The 19,924-nt window shown below is 38.2% G+C and overlaps 1 protein-coding gene across 7 annotated transcripts in view; it reads left to right on the top strand.

Moving 5' to 3' along the window:
• The first annotated feature begins 6,935 nt into the window (after positions 1-6,935).
• The window catches only part of HECTD1 (HECT domain E3 ubiquitin protein ligase 1), a 76,095-nt gene continuing 63,106 nt past the window's right edge, over positions 6,936-19,924 (top strand). For 4 of the 7 annotated variants that reach the window (XM_032230446.1, XM_032230429.1, XM_032230463.1 and 1 more), the window contains exons 1-2: positions 6,937-7,216; positions 10,678-10,935. In XM_032230446.1, the coding sequence (XP_032086337.1) occupies positions 10,796-10,935 (140 nt within the window). In that variant the 5' untranslated portion in view covers positions 6,937-7,216; positions 10,678-10,795. Of the gene's footprint in view, positions 7,217-7,269; positions 7,353-10,677; positions 10,936-19,924 lie in introns of those variants that run through there. The other 3 variants (XM_032230454.1, XM_032230437.1, XM_032230420.1) reach the window with 3 other exon arrangements.

Here is a 19,924-nt window from a genome sequence, read left to right as displayed (position 1 = left end):
CAGTAAAAATTAAGCTAGGGTTGGGATGGGGTGGTGTTGGAGCTGCCATACTACTTACCTTCGGATAGTTGCAGCCAGGCCTTGCACACCTTGGCCCATTTCTTCTGCAGAAGGCATCTGTACCCGATAACAGAGTTCCGGATAGATCTGGAGCTCTGTTATCGGCTACAGAGATTTTCAGAAAAGCCTTGCTGGCTGCAATTATCTGAAGCCGACGAAGTTCCTGAAGGCTGCTGACAGCGAAAAGGAGGCCGGGGGGTGGGGGGATGATACATGCAAGTGAGGGGAGTCAGTGGACAACATCCCTCCCCCGAAAATAAGACCTGGTGCCTTTTTTGGTGGGAAAAAATTACAAGACAGGCCTTATTTTTGGGAAAACATGGAAGTTATAGTAAACTAGCAGGCAAAATGTTGCAAGACTAAAATAGCTGTGTAAGCTATTTAAGATGTACATGTAGGTGCACAAAAGCCAATTGTCTTAGCATGGATGCTATCTGAAAGCATTGGTTACTTTTTTAACATCAATTTATTTTATTCAAAACATTAAAATATAATCTCTCCCAAAAAGAAAAAAAATACAAATACAAAACTCCACAAAAAACCCAACCCTTGCTGAATACTGATAGCTATATTTCAAAGATAGTAACATTTCCCACCACGAAGCAGGCACACAGTTTATAAGTTTCTACTACACTGTTTACCCTACTCACTTAATCTGACAACTATCTATTATATGGAACCATACTTAACAGCTAAAACCAACGGCTAAATTAAACTTCAAAAAAAAAAACGTTAAGAGTCTATTTATTGTATTTCACTTGCAGAAAGTCGACAACGGCTTCTGGTCTACTTTAAGTCGTGATGATAGTTGTCTCTGGTCCATCCAGGATCAAATAGCCTTGACTAGTTCTTAATAATAAAGCTTTTCCTTAAACTATTAAGTGAGATCTTTCCTAACAATTGGATTTTATTCTCCAAAGTCATAAGACTCTGTTTTGTACCATCTCCACAGCATTTGTTGCACCAAAACATCTCCTGCAAGTTGTTACATCGCAATTCTTAACATTAGTTTCCAATTGGGTATAATCCATTCCCAAATCTGCCTCAATCTTCTTGAAAAAGTTGAGTTCATCACTGGTCAATTCTGTCAATGTTGAGTCTTTAAAACCCATATCTTTCTTGGAGCCCACTAACCAACTTGTATTTTCCAAGTCAATCTCATCTTTCAGATCTGCCAGCAGCAAATTACATTCCAATCCTTCTAGTTGTAAATCTTGTTGTAGTGCTGCTACTTACATCTGATTACCAACTTCAAGTTGATTTAAAACCATCATTATTTTATGAAGTTTCTTATCCAAATTTTCCAGTTGGACTGTTTGAAGTTACAATGGCACTGAAAAAAGTGACATGACCGTTTTTCACACTTACAACTGTTACAGAATCTCCACAGTCATGTGACCAAAATTCAGACATTTGGCACCTGACTCATATTTATGACAATTGCAGTGTCTTGGGTCACCTTTTGGAATTTTCTGACAAGCGAAATCGAATGGGAAGCCAGACTCTCTTAACAACCGTGTTACTCACTCTAACAACTGCAGTGATTCACTAAACAGGTCTGGCAAGAAAGATTGTAAATGGGACAAAACTCACTTAACAGCTATCTTACTTAGCAACAGAAATTTTGGGTTCAATTGTGATCATAAGTCAAGAACTACCTGTAGAAACTCTCTACTAGGCACAAACAATTCTTGGGGTTTGGGAAAACCCTAAAATCATCCTGGATAGCAGAAAAGATATTAGTCAGCCCTGAAGAAGATGGGACAAATGTTTCATGTGAGCAACATTTTAAAAAAAATGTATGGAATTTTTTTCCTATTCCTGATTGGCTAGAATACTAAACTGAGTCTTCCTCATTACTCTGCTCTGAGTTGTGCAGCACAAGCCAGATATTTCAGCAGAGTATTCACTTCCTGTCTGATGGACTTATGGGACTGAAGAAGCCACATACATATGTAGTTCATTTGGTTCATTTGTAGATCTTACATAAGGCAAAGCAAGCTGACTAAATCCAATTAACTGTTTATAAAGCCAAATGTAGAACAGTAATACAAAACCCCACAAATTCCTATTTCAATGTCATTTAAAGAGAACTGACTAAAGTAAGTTATACCAATTTATATAGTGGCTTTACTATCCAGTCATAATAACATTATTTCAATATTCAAAGTATTCTTTTTTAAAAATTATAGTGTACTTTCACACTTGTCTTACACAAAAACCCTAAAATACAATCTTACAGCAACATGACTAAATAAAACATTGAAAGAACGTGGTAAGCAACCTTTAGCATGTTCCTTGTTGCAGCACATTGCACAACCCGATGAATAGTAAACATAAGCTATATTTACAGATGACGTGGAGTTGCACTTGTGACTGCCAGGATCCAAGATTACACTCAGCAACACAAAGTGGAAGGCAAGCAGTTGAATCTTATGTTTATATCCCAAGGGTCATACTACCAAAACTGAAAGACAAATGTTACAATGTAAATATGCAGCTAAATCAGAAACATTTTTTCATCAAACAAAATTAAAATATTTGGGGGTTCTTTGCTGGGAAACTTTTGAAAGAAGACATCTGAAAAGTCAGCTAACCAGCTAATCCTTTATAACTTTATCTACGGACAAACCAATTAAGTATCTAATCTCGACTGTTCCATTAACTGTAACTAGAGAATAATCTAAAACAGAAATCAAGGCAGGGAAAATATGCAAAGCATGGCTGTAAGAATTATTTCCATCCCTTGAATAGCAGCTTCACTCAACAGGGAGAGAGGCTTAAGAATGGAGGAGTCAAAAGCATTCCAAGCCACTGCCCAGCCATCTCTTCCATAGGAGATTTTGTTCTGATTCTTTTTCCGACCTCAGCAGACCCTACCAGAAGAGATCCATTTTCAAATTCAATTGGGGGGGGGGGGTGTTTTGGCTTCTCCCATCACATCAAATTTGGTTCTGTTCTGGAGACATAACCTCTTAATAGATAGATGGCCAAAATCTCAGCTTATACAATTTATTTTCAATATTCTGTTGGGCTGGCAAGCATAAAAAATAAACACATAATACAGATTGAAATGTCAGTTTGGCTATTAATATTTTTTGCATTCGGCACAAGTTGGAAAATATTTAGTAATACTACTGAGTGCTACCTTGACTTCAAGTACTATATAAGTTTTGCTCTACTTGTATATAAAAAGAAATGTCATTCCATATAATTAAAATAAAGGAATTATTCAAAATGCTCATACTTGAATTTTGATACTTTAAAGTGGTACATATTCGAAGTAAATTTGTTTTGCAATAAAACTAGATGTAATAATTAAGGCACTAAGCTAGAAACCAGGAGATTGTGAGTTCTAGTTCTGCCATAGGCAGAAAGCTAGCTGACTGACTTTAGGTCAGTCATTCCCTATTTGTCCTAGGAATACGTATATGACAAGTCACATCCAAAACCTTGCCAAGAAAATTGGGAATAGTTGCCAAGACTGACTTGAAGGCACCAAAAAAAGTATTTTCAAACCCTAATTTTATACTTTCATCTATTATTACTAAACACTATTTTTATACATTGGAGAAAGCCTATCTCATTTGAATGATAATTCTTTTAGACTAGAGGGTCAGAAAAATTACAAAACAAACATAAATCTATTTTATGTATCACACTAATATATTTAAATCAGAAATGATTCATAGCATCAAGACATATTCATTGCCTCACACAACACTGCCCAGAAGTAATTTCACCAATAAATAATAGCCATGAATATCTAGATTCTATATTTAAGCTCAGCTACTGAATCAGCTATAATTGACTGTGTTTCCACACAAATCCACAATCCAGTTTTGTGTGGTATGTGAATCTGGCCTTAATAACATTTACTTTCCAGATTTGTCCTTTATAATAGGGGTTCCCAATCCCTACAGCCTGCTACCGAGCCGGAACTGGGCCACAGAAATGGCAGGCATGTGCATCTGCAACTTGCTAAAGCAGCAGGCAAGTGTTGGCGCACACACTCTATTTGCACAAGCAGAGGGTGTGCATGCTCACTTCTTGCCCACCACTCATGCAGAATCATTACCTCTCCCCCCCTCCTCTCAGCTGGTCTGCAAAGCCGGAAAGTTTGGGAAACTGTGCCCTATAAACATGTAAAATACTGGTGCTGGATTTAGAAGAGATGCTTAAATGCTTCATTGAGCATTCTTACTGCTTAAAATCAACAGTCTAAAAAATATTTTTGATTCAACTAGTGTTTCATATTTCCTTAATACAAATTGTTCAAATCAATATCCCTTTACTGACAATATAAAATACCCTCAAAATATCTTCTTCAAGTATTGTAACACTAATATACAAGTCTTACAAATTAGTCTCCATCTGGAGACATAAAGCTCAGAGGTTCACCTAAAGCAAACTGTTTTAATGAGAAGTCAGAGGAGCCACCATTGTATTTCATTAGTTGAAATAATAAAAATTGGAAAGAAAGGTTTACTAATTGGAGGTGGCATACATAAACCAATATAAGCTATTTGTCTTTATTAGAAACACGGGATTCTAATAAATCTTAAGCTTCAGAGCAAAAATTGTCAAACCTATAAAAAACAGATTGAATTTACAGGCTATAATGTGTGGGTTAAAGGGGGCATTTGAGCTCACCTAGAGGAACTCTTTGCCCAGAGAGCCACTTATTTTAGTTTATTACAAGTTGAAAAGTTTGTGTAAGACAGAGAAAGTTGATTCTGAAGAAGATGCAACAAACAGTTTATGTGTAAAATCTGCTTGTACGATGAAGCAACAAGCAATACTTTGCCTTTTTAACCATTAGCTGATGGAGTCTGAAGAATGTTAGAAATATGACAACGATCATATTAGAATTGTCTAAATCAGGGATGTCAAACTCATGACATCACATTGTTATCACATGACATATTGCGACTCCCCCACTTCACTAAACCAGGGTAGGCATGGCCAGTGCATGACACATCTGGCCCGGGGGCCATGAGTTTGATACCCCTGCTCTAAATAATATGAACATTATCTTACCTCAAATTTCCATTCAATGATTAAAATATGATTAAAAGGAAGTATATAATTATTGTAAATTACATTAATACAGTATTACATCACATGAAGCCAGAGTAACTTTCTCTAGTGTCTTACTAGTGACTTCCAGTCAGTGACATGTGACTGGTTATCCTTGTGTGAAGAGTCATATTTATATTTTCTGCATACATCCAATTTTCTACTGGCCAACAAAAAGATCTCCCAGGTAGCCACTCATAATGTTTAAATATACTATAATTTTAAAATCATTGTCATTAGTTCTTTGTGACTAAGAAATGTATTTACCAAAAATGCCACTCAGCTCCACTAATTGGGATAACTATAGTTGTCAAAACATGGAGATATTCTCAACTTTTAACTCATGGCAAAATTGCAGAGAATTACATACAGAATAAGTAAATAGTTCATATTTAATGACACATCAGAGAATTATGTATTATAGCTTTAATATATGAGCTACTTATAATATTGAGCTTTAGATAAGAGTTCTATATATTTAGTTCTTTACAGCTGAGATACATCCCAATTGCAGAATATGACTGTTCCACTTCTGTCCTAAACATACAGTAGTACTTGCAGAGAATGTCTCGCTAATTTTATTTTACCTATTTTTCACATAATACATGTTCAGAATTTCAACATGAAGGTCCCAACATCTAGGAACATAGAAATGATGGCCAAAAGAGTAAATATAAATTCTTCATACCAAAGTAAGTTATACTTGTAAAATCCAGTATGTTTAGAAATTGCAACAATTTCTTTGAATTGGAGGAATAGTGTATATACATATTAGTAACTGTCTCTTAATTGGAATCAAAAGGGCTACGATAGCTCCAACTGTGCAAAAAGCTAGTTACTATATGGAAGCACAAGAAACCAAGCACTCAAAAGTTACAATAGGCTTACTTCTTTTCAGTACTAAAACTGTAGTAGCATCAATTAACTTTCTGCTGAATATGCATTAAAGCGCTAAATGAAGATCATATATCCTATTAAAAACCTGTCCCATACCCAAAATATAGACATCTAAGCTCTATAAAACCTGGGACTTAAAAGATACACATTTCCACAACTGGCTCCAACATGTTTGGTGGGAATTACTATCGTTATTCCACATTCAGATGGAAAACACCCCTGAAAAGGTCTCTTTTGATACATCCAGGACCTGGATGACTGAGAATCCTTCAGACACCCGTGAGAAGACTAACCCCGATAGGTAGTAAACCAATGTCAGTAAATACGTATTTTAACCAGCCCTTTCAATACCTGTCCCCTACAAAGTTGTACTAAAAGCTCCATTGCTTGCTATCAAAGCTAAGAACAGAGTTGGAAGGGACCTTGAAGGTCATCTAGTCCAACCCTGCCTCCCACCGCCGCCCAAGCAGGAGAGCTCTCTCACACCATTTCTGACAGATACAGATTAACAGAATTGGAAGGGACCTTATAGGTCATCTAGTCCACCCCAATCCCCGCTCAAGCAGGACACTCTACATCATTTCTGACAGATGGCAGTCCAGTCTCTTCTTGAAAGTTTCCAGTGGTGAAGCTCTCCCCAGAGAATAGTCCAATTTATTTATTTATTTTTAAAAAAGCTTTTTAAAGAAAAAGATCGCCTGGGTGGTGAGCTCGAACGACGTCTCTATTCTTTCGCAAGGAACTAAAGTCAAACCAGCGAACCGAAAACAGGGTTCGCCCCGTCCGAGGACCGAGCGAGGTCACGGTACCTCCGGCCTCGAGTTATAATGGGCAGAAAGAGGAAGCCCGGAATCACTCGTGACGCGGGAAGGGAAGGAGGAAAAAAGGCCGGAACGGCGTTCTCCGCAGCGCCCCCTCCGGCCGCTTTGTGTTACTTCGGAGTCCGCCTCGGCCTGACTTGGAGCCCGACGGACTCCTCCTCCTCCTCTTCCTCTTCCTCTCGTGTGTGTGTGTGAGTGTGTCTCGGTGGCGCTCTGTCTTAATCCTCCCCCCCTCCGCTTCTGCCGGGAGGATCAAGATGGACGGGGTGCGACGCTGTCTGGCGGCCGACTGAGGAAAGGCCTCCGAAAACTGAGGAGGAGGAGGCGGCGGCGGCCGCGGGGGAAGCCCGGGCGCCGAGGTGAGCGAATCTCTGGGTCGACGGGAGAGGAACCCTCGCGCTGCCCGGCCTGGCGGCGGTGTTTCCTGAGCCACCTGGCCGTGATGCCCTGCGAGGCCTGCGGCTGGCGGAGAACGCGAGTGCCGCAGCAGTGACGGTATAGGGGAGCTTCCGGGGAAAGAGTTTGGTTTCTCTGGGACGGTCGATAGGGGAGAGATGGCCGTAGTAGAGCTTCCGCAGAGCCTCGGCTATAGGCGATGGTTGGTAGGCCCGGAAAAAAAACAGCAGGGCTTGGGCTTTACGGACGGAAGGGAAGGGACCGAGTTCACTTACTGGGCCCAGAGCGAGGTCCTGTCCATAAAGAAAGGGGGGTTGCTGGGCCTGCTCTTGTCCGGGCTTTCTCGGGGTCGGTGGGGAAGAGTCACAGGGGCTTCTCGGCCCTCTGCTTTGGGACTTTAAGGGGTGAGAAACAGTTTCCCCTTAAGACCTGGAAGAGGGTTCCCGGACGCTGCTTCCGGCTCGTCTTGTTTTATTTGGAGGTGGGGTTCGGGGGGGGGGGACAAATACCTATAGGTTAGCCCTAGTATTTGACGCCCCACTCTTGTTGTAAAGAGTGCTTGTTGTAAATGGGTTCTGTGAAGGTAGGAAAAACTGTGTGGGTGTGAAGTCATCACTCGTTGCAGGTAGTTATCCTCCAGTGAGGGTGTCTTTGGGAAATTTGGGGTTATTTCCAGACTTAGTTTTTCTTTTTCTTATTAAGCTAGAGGTGGAACCTAACCTCTTCGGTATACAGGTAGTCCTCGACTTAACGACCACAGTTGAGCCTAACCTTTCTGTTGCTATGTGAGTTTTGCCCCATTTTACCTACTTTTCTTGCCACGTTCCTTAAGTGAATCCCCTGCACTTCTTAAATTGGTAACACTGTTGGTAAGTGAATGTGGCTTCCCCGTTTTAGTTTCCTTGTCAGAAGGTTGCTAAAGGTGATCCTGGGACACTGCAACCATCATAAATATGAGTAGTTGCCAAGTATCTGAATTTTGGTCATGTGCCCATGGGGATGCTGTAAAGGTTGTGTGAAAAAATGGTCATAAGTCACTTTTTCAGAGATATTGTAACTTTGGTCATTAAACAAACTTGTAAATTGTGGACTATCTGTATGTAAAGTGTATGGCCTACCATACTACCGTTCCCATTCTTTCATGTTTACTTTGTTGGGGAGCGTTTGTGCAGTTTATTTCTCAATGATTTTTGCATTGAGATTCAGGTGTATTGAGAGGTCGGTTGATCATCTCAAAGAGTATATACAGGTAGTCCTCAACTTATGACCACAATTGATTGAGCCCAAAATGTATGTTAAGTGGGAATTTGTTAAATAACTTTTGCCCCCTTTTATGACTTTTTTTACCATGTTTGTTAAGTGATTTGCTGGACTTGTTAAATTGGTAACACAGTTGATAAGTGAATCTGGTTTCCTCAGTTTACTTTGCTTGTCAGAAGCTTGCAAAACATCTCATGACCCTGCGACATTGCAACTGTCATAAATCTAAACCATTGTTTAAGCATACAGAAGTAAATCACATGACCATAGGGATGCTGCAACAGTCATAAGTGTGAAAAATAGTCATAAATCACTTTTCAGTGCTGTTGTAACTTTGAACAGTCACTAAATAAACTGTTGTAAATTGAGGACTACCTATACTTTCCTCAATATAAATTGTATACTATTAATATCAATTTTTCCTGATTAACGTATGTGTGAGAGTCAGTTTTGTTGGTCATACTTCATACGAACAATCAGTATACATGTAGTTCTCGACTTACAATCACAATTGAGCCCAAAATTTCTGTTAAGAGAGACATTTGTTAAGTGAGTTTTGTCCCATTTTACCACTTTTTTTGCCTCAGTTGTTAAGTGAATTACTGTAGTTGATAAGTTAGTAACTTGGTTGTTAAGTGAATCTGGCTTCCCAATTGACTTTGTTTGTCAGAAGGTCACAAATGATCACATGACCTTGGGACACAGCCATGGGCATAATTATGAACCAGTTGTCAAGCATCTGAATTTTGATCACATGATCATGGGGATGCTGCAATGGTTGTAACTATGAAAAATGGTCATAGATCACTCTTTTCAGTGTCATTGTAACTTTGGTCACTAAATGAACTGTTGCAAGTCAAGGACTATCTGTACAAATATAATTGAAACTTTTTCTAAGCATCACTTGTTTAAATCTATATATTTATACTCTTAGAAGCCAAAATAACTTTATTTATCGCATGCTGCACAATCCTATATATATATTTAGAAATAAGCCCTCTTGAATTCAATAAACTTCCCGAGTTTACCTACTGCTGCATGTTTAACTCCCACTGATTTTTAATCATATATTTTTAACATGATCCTAATACTAAATTAAGATAACACAGACTGAACTTTAAGCACTTATTGAAATAAAACTTAGAAATACTACATCACAGCTTTTATTCTACAAACTGTATTCTGATTACAAAAAATTACAAGAAGTTAATTTTATAAAGTGTTACAGACACTACATACAACTGTGGCAAAGAAACACAGCAGTTTGAGGCATAAAACAACCAAAAGACTTTGGGTGTACTGTGTTTGGGTTCTCTTAATGATGATGAAAGGCAACATAGTAACAGCATGAAAAGAACAACTCCCTTCCCTCAAAGCACAGAATGTATTAGATTTCATGATATAAAACTATTCTAAGGAAAATTGGAATTAAATTGAAGTGTGCATTATCTTATTTTTATTTCATTTTTAAACTATATAATTTCAAAAAGAACTCAAGGTAATGTAGAAAAACATTAAAAATTATATCATGAAATTAATATCAAAGCAACAGAACACCTGATTAGGAAAAATTATAATGTATTTTATTGTAGGTTCTCAAGTCACTCCTGCTGTTAAGCAAACTCCATTATAATTTAGGATGAGATTTTTTTTAATCCTTGAAATGCTATTTACTATTTTTTTCTCCATCAATAACTTAGAACAATAAATAACAGCATAAACATCAAAGGTTTAATACACTATTGTAATATTTCAATATATATTGCTGGTATTATACTAGATATCTGAAATATATAAATTTGATGTTGTTCTTCTGTGACAATTTTAGAATTTTGCATTATAATAATAACACTTGTTTATATCTGGCTCTCACTTTGAAATTTGTAGGCATCAGTATAATAGCTAGACCAAAATATAGTACCAGACTCTTAAGCTTCTTACATTCCTAATGTAGATTTCTAAAATGTATAAATGTTAGCAGAGCCTTTGCTGCTCAAATACTGTTCATTTATAATATTTCAAGTGCACCTTTTCCAAATGATTCTGAAGCATTGCAGAGTTAATTTATTGGGGTACAGAATATATCATACTAGTAACACATAATTATTGTGATAAATGAGGGAGTACTAACAGAGACCTTAACTACAAATCTCCTTTTTTTTAGGTGAAGATTGCCATTGGATTTCTTCAGAGTAGAAGATTAATTAGGCCACAGCTATTTGACTGGATTTAAAAAAGAATTTTGGTTTCTTTTTAATTTAAGAACAGACTACTTTAAAATCATGGCAGATGTGGACCCAGATACATTGCTTGAATGGCTTCAGATGGGTCAGGGGGATGAAAGAGACATGCAGCTAATAGCACTGGAGCAGTTATGTATGCTGCTGCTGATGTCAGACAATGTGGATCGGTGCTTTGAAACGTAAGTAAAGTTTGTTTTGGTTTTACGCTTTTATGTCAGATACTCAGATTGATTTTTATTGTGCTTAAATGTTACTGGGTATGTGTGACAAACATTATTCAAATTGTACTGATACAGAAATCTCTGTATCAATGTTGACAATCTGTTGAAAGCAGTGGTGTTAGGAAATATCAGTAAGACCAGCTATAATGTGCTGTTTGCATTATAAAGTGACTTGTGCTCTTATCAAAGATAATATGGGTTCAAGAAGAACAGATAAATGCCCATATTAGGGCCTGCCTTGTGGTGATAAGAGTGATGAAGTATACTTATTTCTATGTTTTCTTATTGTATCTTCCAAATGTTGTCTAGTAGCCCAGTTCAGATTGACCTAATCCTTCATTCTGAGTTGGGCTTGTGTGATGAAGTTGTCTGAGGCATTATCTTGTGATGTTATGTGGGAGGTGTTTGAAGCTGTTAGTCTTGAAAAAATAGCTAAGGTTCTTGGTGATGTGGGTGTGACCATCTATGTTTTAGATCCATGCTCTTCCTGATTGGTTAATGCATCCTGGGAGAACAGCATGTAAGTGGAGCCATGCAGTGGTAAATACTTCTTTGAGAGATGGGATGAATCCCACTGGCTCTGAAAGAGGTGATAGTCTACTTCCTCTTTGTGAAAGTTTCACAGAATGCCATAGATTCAGACAATTCCTTCCCAAAATTTCTTTCAGAGGAAGGTTATAGAGAAAGCAGGTAACTATAGTTTCTTCCTCGTGAAAGCAGACTATATTAAACTCCATCAGTCAGGTTTCAGACCAGGATATAAACTAAGACAGCTTTGGTTGCTCTTTTCAATAAACTCTGGCAAACACATCAGTGTGTTTCTAACCTAGCTTTTCTTGATCTCTCGGCTGTCTATGACACTCTTCATATGGTTTTATGAATGGAGGCATCAATTTAGGGTGTTGTAGGTACAGGGCGGGGCATAACCTTTTCCTAGGGGGTCACAGCAACACTTGTAATAACAACACAAATAATTCATACACCATTCGAAAGCCCATCAAAAACTGAGTTTATTGACATGTTTTAATAGTCAGTATGACCACCATTAGCCCTTCGAACAGCATTCAAACGAGGTGGATAAGAACACAACAAATCTTCAAACAGTTCCGTTTGATTTTCCAGATTTTTCAACACAGTTTCCAAATTCATTCTCAAAGTTTCAACCGAATATCGATTTTGACCTTGCTCCTGAATCATCAGAGCTTCCACTTCATCCTTAATTATGGCCCCAATGTTCTCTGCCGGATTGAGATCTGGCGAATTGAGATCTGGCTCCAGCATCGCGAGCCTCTCGAAAGGCAATGCATTTTATTCTGTCAATGATCCTTTGTTCTTCCGAATCGAATTTTCCAGCCATTCTTAAAGCAAATTTAACATTTAATAGCTCATTCAATTCAGTTTTTTATGGGCTTTAAAATGAGGTGTCGCGGAAGTTGTAAACTGCTGTTGATCTTGCTGTGACCCCCTAGGAAAAGGTTATGCCCCGCCCTGTACTGTAATCTCCTTCCTCTGGTAGATCCAGGCACCATTAGGTGACAGCAATCTAGTCCAAGAACTGTGCTTTACAAAGGGCCTCACTACTCCCTCATCCTCGAACTCAATGAAGAGCATCATCATTAACATAGGGAGCAGTATCATCAGTATGCTGATAGCACAGTGGCAGTAGTTTTGGGTCATTGGATCCTAGAATCAAATAAAATTTAAAGAGATTTCTTCCTTCAATTTGGGCCAGGGTGTACAACCATGTTTTGATTTAGGGCACAGGTTGGGGGCCCTCCTCGATTCAAATATTTCTAGGCAGGTGACAGTTGTGTCTGGGTAGAGAAATTGCTTTGTTTCATAGTATGCACCAAATGCACCTCTTCATGAGGCCCTCATCATGATCACTCATACCTTAATCAATTCTCAATAGAGTATTGCAACACCCTAGGGGCCACTCGTAAGACCAATTAGAAAGTTCATGTGACCCATAATGCAGCAGTAGAGGATGTTGTGGGCGTTCTTTTTTATGCTCATGTAATACCTCTACTCCACAAACTGCATAGGATCTCCATAGATTTCTGGGAGCAATTCAAGGTGTTGGGCTGATTGAGACTTACATGACATAGAACTAGGTTATTTGTAGAATTACCTCCTTCCAAGGATATCTGCCTGTCTTCCAGACACTGACAGAGAGGACATTCTTTGGATGCCTTGGTGGAAACAATGTGATCATATAGGACCCAGGAGGTGTGGCTTCTTGCTAGTATGACCAGCCCTTTAGAATGATCTTCTCATGTCATATGGCCCTGAACCTGCAGTCCTTTAGAAAGAAACTATAGACTATGGGTCTTGGGCTCAGAATGAATAGAGCCCCCAATTGATTACTAAAGAAGATTTCACTTCTTATAGCCATTTTATCAATCTATTAAATTTTAATAAGATACATTGCTTTGTACCAATGTATTCTTCTTGTTGTATGTTGCCCAGCACGGTAAGGTCTCTGTTCAGCAACTATATATTTTAGCTGGAGGCAAACAAAGTAATTTACTTCTTGGGAAGTACCAGTGTGTAATAGGACTTTAAACAAAACCATTGGGAATCCTTTTATTCATGAGAGTTTGCTTTGCCAGCATGTGTTCACATCAGATATAGCAAAAATAATCTTGTTGTACAGCTTTTCTGTACTATATAGGGACCAATAAAGGGAAAAAAATGTGAATTCCATTCCAGACATCGTGGGAGGATAAAAATAAAATGATAAAAATATTTTTATTTTCAGTCTGTTTTTACTGCCGTCCACCCTGCTCTCAAATGTTAAAATCTTGGTTTTTTAAGGTTGCTGTTACAGACAATATTAATTTAGAAGAACTTGAGATGCTGGTGTCACAGCTGCTTCTTGGTTTAGGAATTGCCAAATGGCATAGATGTTAACAGAATTATGGTTTAGTTGCTCAACTTGGAAATGATGAGTTATTGTGGCCAGACATCTGCAGTATGTTTTAAATCATACCTACTACGTCCCAAAATTCAACCATCTTAATTTTTATGACATTTTTGTATTACAGCAACATTTTTAGTTTTGTTTTAATGATGATAGTTCCTATTTTTATTAACTGCATCTAATAGGAAGTAACTTTTGTGAAAAAAAGATCTTAGGAAATGACTAAAAGAAAAGTTCAACATGAATTCCTTGTCTTTTTAAAATATATTTTACAGTATTTTACAATATTTTATTTAATTTCTTCCATCAATATTACATTTTATTTATTTGGAAACAATAGAATAGTTGAAAGAAAGTAAGATAATTAGCTGAGTTTTGTAGCTATTTTTTATTGGAGCCCAAATATTTTGTGAAGAGTGGCTTATGAAATTCAAAGGAGAAACCAAGGCAAGGTAGTGTGCATGTGTGTGTGTGTGTGTGTGTGTGTGTGTAGAATAAAAATCAACACTAAGCAACAAAAACTAGTATATCAATGGCAGCTTTCACTTAATGTAAGGGCAAAAACCCACTGCAAAGGGGCTGCTATGGTGTCTTTTAAATATAAAATGAGCTGTTTTATTTAATACCTTTGCTGTTAAAACGATGTTGACAGAAATACCACAAACTAAACAAAAATATATTTTATATTCTAGAATTCATTTCAAAATTTGCCTGAACCCATGTTGTTTGGTTTATAAATTACTGTTTCTTAGAACTGCTGACTTTCATAATAATGCTGATGTTGATTTTAATAATTCTGACCTGTTAAAATTAGTGTTAGTCATATTTCAGTAGCAGTGATTCAGAGTGACCGATTTATTGTCATTATAGATTTCTCTCATAGTATCATTTAAATATTTTAGCTATTATGTGACCCAGTTATAATTATTAGGGTGAAAAGTAATTTTTTTCTTTTTTTAAAAAAACTTTTTTTCAACCATGTTATTATTACTGGGTCTTTTTATCCCTAATTATTTTTTTATCATTGGAGTGGTAGTAAGTGCTTTGGACAATAGAGTTGGGAATGTTTTTTAGTAGAAGGATATATTTCAATGAACAAAACTGATTTATAGAAAATCCGTACAGGTTGGATATACTGTAGGCCATTCTAGGATTCAAAAGCATTTAGTAATCATGTAACAATAGCATATGTGTGGAACATTATTTTTTCCACAATGACAGATAACCAAGTACTATCCTGTTTCCCTGTAAATAAGATCTCCCCGGATAATAAGCCCAATCAGGCTTTTGAGCGCATGCGCTAAAATAAGCCCTCCCCCCAAAATAAACCCTCCCCAAAAATATTGCAACACAGGAGCAGCCATGAGGTGACCACGCTCACCACCTCCTGCACCTAAAAATAATAAGACCTCCCTGAAAATAAGACCAAGTACTTATTTCGGTGGTCAAAAGAAAATAAGTGTCTTCTTTTCGGGGAAACACGATATTTTGTGGCATCTACTTCAGGTATAAAATAATGTATAAGCTTTTGAGTTATTTAAAATTGTTAGTTAAGGTGGTACTGTAAATTTAAAATGTAAGAGAAAAAGGGAGTCAATGTTAAGACCATGAACCTACATTCACGGAATGCTAAGAGTGGGCTACATATTTTCAAATTAAAGTACAGAGTATAGAAGAGATTATTGATTGTTCTAGCTTCTCCACACGATGTTTCAATAGGGCCAAGAAGGAAAAGTTGGAAATGAAGTATGATATAAGTTAAATAACTACTTTGATGGGATATTGCATGTTTTTAAATTTCAAATTTAGTAATATGTTTGTCCAGAGAGCTAAAAGAGAACAAATGAAATTCCTGTGAACATTTATTTAATGAAATTTATACCCCATGCATTGCAGTAGTGGCATTTATCTATCAGCAAGTGAGCCATCACAGCACCAGTTAAAAGTTTTCAAGCACAGGTATACCTTGACTTACAACCATTCATTCAGTGACCGTTCAAAGTTATGATGACTCTGAATGAACCTATCCTGATCACATGAACAAAATTAAGATCTTGGCAGCTTGCCTCCATTTATATGCAGGAGTGCTTCAACACCCTTCATTTGCCTATCTCCCCCATCTTTTGACCTCCTGCACACTGTGGTCCATGACATCCCAGCCATCCTTCACTATTTCCTTCTCCCACAACGGACCAACTATGCCTGTCCTGATCTTTCACAAATAACTGCTAACTTCACAAGGCTTTCTCCTCCAGGTCACACAAAACATCTTGGGAAGATTTATTTATTTATTTATCATATTTATTGCTTCCCATCTTGCAGTTTAAGGCAATGCTGGGGACTTAAGATGGCCTCACATGGCGACCAGCTGCTGTGCAAAGGGCCAGGCATGCCTCATCAATATTGTGAACAAGAAGATGGTGAAGATCAGCTGGGATGGTTGGGACTGGGCTGAGGTAGCTGTGGTTCCCTGGGGCAGGAAGAAGCCACTTTGTACCATGTTGCTGGGCTGGGGTTGGATTTGAGGCCTCCATGCTGAAACTCAGGGGCTCTTGCAGTGTGAAGCCCAGCCCCAGTCTGACCCAATGGCATGGTGGAAAGGTGTTCTTGGCACATCGTAGTTCTGGATCTGAAAGAATTCCTGAACTGTAGTGCAAAGAAGCCTAGCCTGGCCCAGCAGCATGGCAAAAAGAAGCTTCTTGGTGCACTGTGGTTCTGAGGCAGCAAGAAGCCCTTTTGTACCATGCTGTTGGACTGGGCTGGCTTCCTGGGGTAGCTGCAACTTAGGCTTCTTGCAGCACCATAACCACAATATGCCAAGAAATACCACATTCTTTTCCTGGCTTCTGCCACTTGCACACATGTACCCTCATTCTATTTCCTCCTCATCTTTCTGAGCTCACACCACACTGCAGCATTGCATCAACTTTCACATAACATACACCACCTCTCCCACCGCCAACTCCTTGCAGCACTCCCGCACTCTTTACCAGGGACCTCCTCTGCTTCCTGCTTAACCCTAGCATCTGAAGTAATGTCAGCAAATGGGACTGCCAGTATCATTAAGCAAGATGGTCACCTGCCATTGCACTTTACAGCCACATTGCTTAGCAATATTCCTGTCTCAGTGGTGGTTGTAAGTCGAGGACCACCTGTAATCCTATAAATAACCCTGAGTAAAGTGTATTGTAATTATTGTAGTAGTCCCGTGATGGCGAACCTATGGCACGCATGCCAGAGGTGACACGCAGAGCCCTCTCTGTGGGCACACAAGCCATTGCCAACTGCTCTTCCAGGTCCAGTGCACACGCATGCTCCAGTTTTGGCACTCAGTGTCAAAAAAGGTTAACCATCACTGTCCTATAAGGATCTGGATGGATTCCAAAGTTGAATCCTAACTACAAATTGTCCAGAAATCCATGGATTTTCTGATGCCTTTATTCAATCTAGAGCAAGGTGGATTACATTCCCCCTAAAGAAGTGGGTATGTAAATTGTAGGTTCTCCTGAACTCAGAACTATTGCACAACAGGTGGCGTCAGTGACAAGGTGGTGTTTGACCAACAGGCTGGTATATGAGTTGTGACATTCTTAAGTGTTAGAGAATACACTGCAAAATACATCCCTTTTTTAAATTTCCGGGTTAGACTACTGCTGTGATGGCTAAACTTTTTCGATTGGAGTGGCCAAAGCCCACGTGCCTGAACCCCCAAAATGCAATGCGCACATACACCCCCTCACACACACACGCATATGTGCCTGACACCCCCCCCGCATACATGTGTGAAACACACACACCACTCCCCTTCCATGAACGTATAACACCACCCCCGCACGCACCCCGCACATGCATGGCAGACACCTGGAGACCAGCTGTCCAGCAGGAGGTGCATGCACATGTGCAACAGAGCTGAACTGAGGCGACGGCTTGCATGCCATCCGAGAGGGTGCTGCATGCCACATCTGGCACTTGTGCCATAGGTTCACCATCACGGCTATAGTCCAACTTTTGCAAAAGTTTCCTTTGAAAGGAAAGGATGGGGAGCAAATACATTTATCTCACACTATTAGATTGCAAAATATTATCTTTAAGTAGGGAAGAATCACTGCTACCTACAAGGCAGCTGGCACTATCTTTTCCCTCAGAGGTATTGATCATCTTCCAAATCCAACTCTCATCCCATGTGTCACTAATCAGAAAATCCAGGGATGGCAAGGATCCAGTCTGCAGATGACTCTGTTCATACCATAGAGCAGTGGTCTCCAACCTTGGCAACTTTAAGATCTGTAGACTTCAATTCCCAGAGTTCCTCAGCCACAAGTCTTAAAGTTGCCAAGGTTGGAGACCACTGCCATAGAGAACCCTGCCCACATTATCAGAGATATCATTTAGTTAACATGTGGCAAGTAATTGTTAGGTATCTTACTGACATCCAAACTGGTCTGTCATCACTGTAACTTACGACAATGATTTCCATTGCACAGAATGAATAAGTACTGTTCTTAATTCTGTCATAAATCAATTTTACTGAATAATACTGCCTTCTAACATAATCCTAGGGAATTATCTTCTTTCCACATGATTTAGTGCTTTATAGGTTATTAAGTACTCTTTTATCTTGTCCTGTTTATTTTTCTGACCTGGAATTGAGAAACTTTTTCAATGTTGCATATGGAAGCTTTCTGTTGCCGCCTGCAAAATTACTTATTCTGAGTTTGGTAGTGCCTTCATAATAGATCTGGAAGAACAGGAAGTTATTCCTGCTTAATTGTATGAATACAGAGAATTCTGTGTCAGCAGAATCCTATTATTGGATTTCATCTGTTATGTGGGAAAGCCATGGCAGCTGCATTGCGCAAAACAGCTTTTACAATAGTAATATGTTTTGTTGGATTTCATCTTTCTCAAATGAAGTTTTCCTTATTTCCTTTCCATTTTTGAGTTATAACCTTCACATAACGCTATGTGAAATTGTTAAAATATAATCTGCCTATTTTGCTCCAACGTTGTTTGTTAAATTTAAAGCATTTGTCTCCTTAAATAATTTGTTTTAAAAAACATTCCTTTTAAAAAGAATACTTTCAAGAAAAAGCCAGTCTTCATTCAAGTAGCTAAATAAAAAAATAATTTGAATAAATCACAATTGGAAGACAATGTTATTATATAGTGAATAAAAAGAATAGCAAAGAAACATGTTGGAATAGCATGTATGATAGGTAAACAAGGTTCTATTTCATATAAAAGAAAGCTAGGAAAATAGGTTTTCATTTAGTTTTAAACCCTATGTTCACCTTCAAGTATAGGCTACATAAATTGATGTAACAAATGCATACAAATATTTTCATAGAGTCAGATCAATATTGTCTCAAGACTGTTTATAGTGGATGTTTCAATTCTCCAGGGCTTCAAACAGAAGTCCTTTCCATCTTTTTTTTTTACTTGCAGAACAGTATATTAGTATCCAGCAATTTCATCTTGAGTTCATTACTGCATAGTAGACTTTATTTTAGATAAAGATTGTTTCCAAATTTGGTTTCCTGCCAGTGAAAAGAACTCCTATTGGGAGATTAAATTCTGTGTGGCCTATTTCTCTGTGTATTATTCCCAAATCTCCAGAGATTTGGAACATCTGCCTTACTGCTGTCTGGTATACTATCCAATAATTTCTGCTGTATGTTACTGATCTTTTCTTTTCTTCAGGGCAAGTCATTTGAAGAAGTTAAACTATTAAATTCACAGTGAGATATTAATTTGTAGGTGTCTATTATTTGGTCGTCTTGTGGGTAATCTGTTATGTAAAATACAAAGATAAACAATATTATGGTTTAGAACAAACTGAGAATTTTAGCTTTATATCTGCAATTATAAATTTCTGCTTGAAATTATTTGTGCAACTGAAAAATATTTCCGCTTATGGTTAAGGGTTCTGAATTTTTGTGATGCTCTACGTACCACAATCCTTTCTAACACATAGTTTTCTAAAGTACTTAATTAATATCCAGAATGGATTTGTTTGCTTTTCTC

The sequence above is a fragment of the Thamnophis elegans genome, chromosome 1, assembly GCF_009769535.1.
Source record: "Thamnophis elegans isolate rThaEle1 chromosome 1, rThaEle1.pri, whole genome shotgun sequence".
NCBI lineage: Eukaryota > Metazoa > Chordata > Lepidosauria > Squamata > Colubridae > Thamnophis > Thamnophis elegans.
This window is presented reverse-complemented; position numbering and strand designations above follow the sequence as displayed.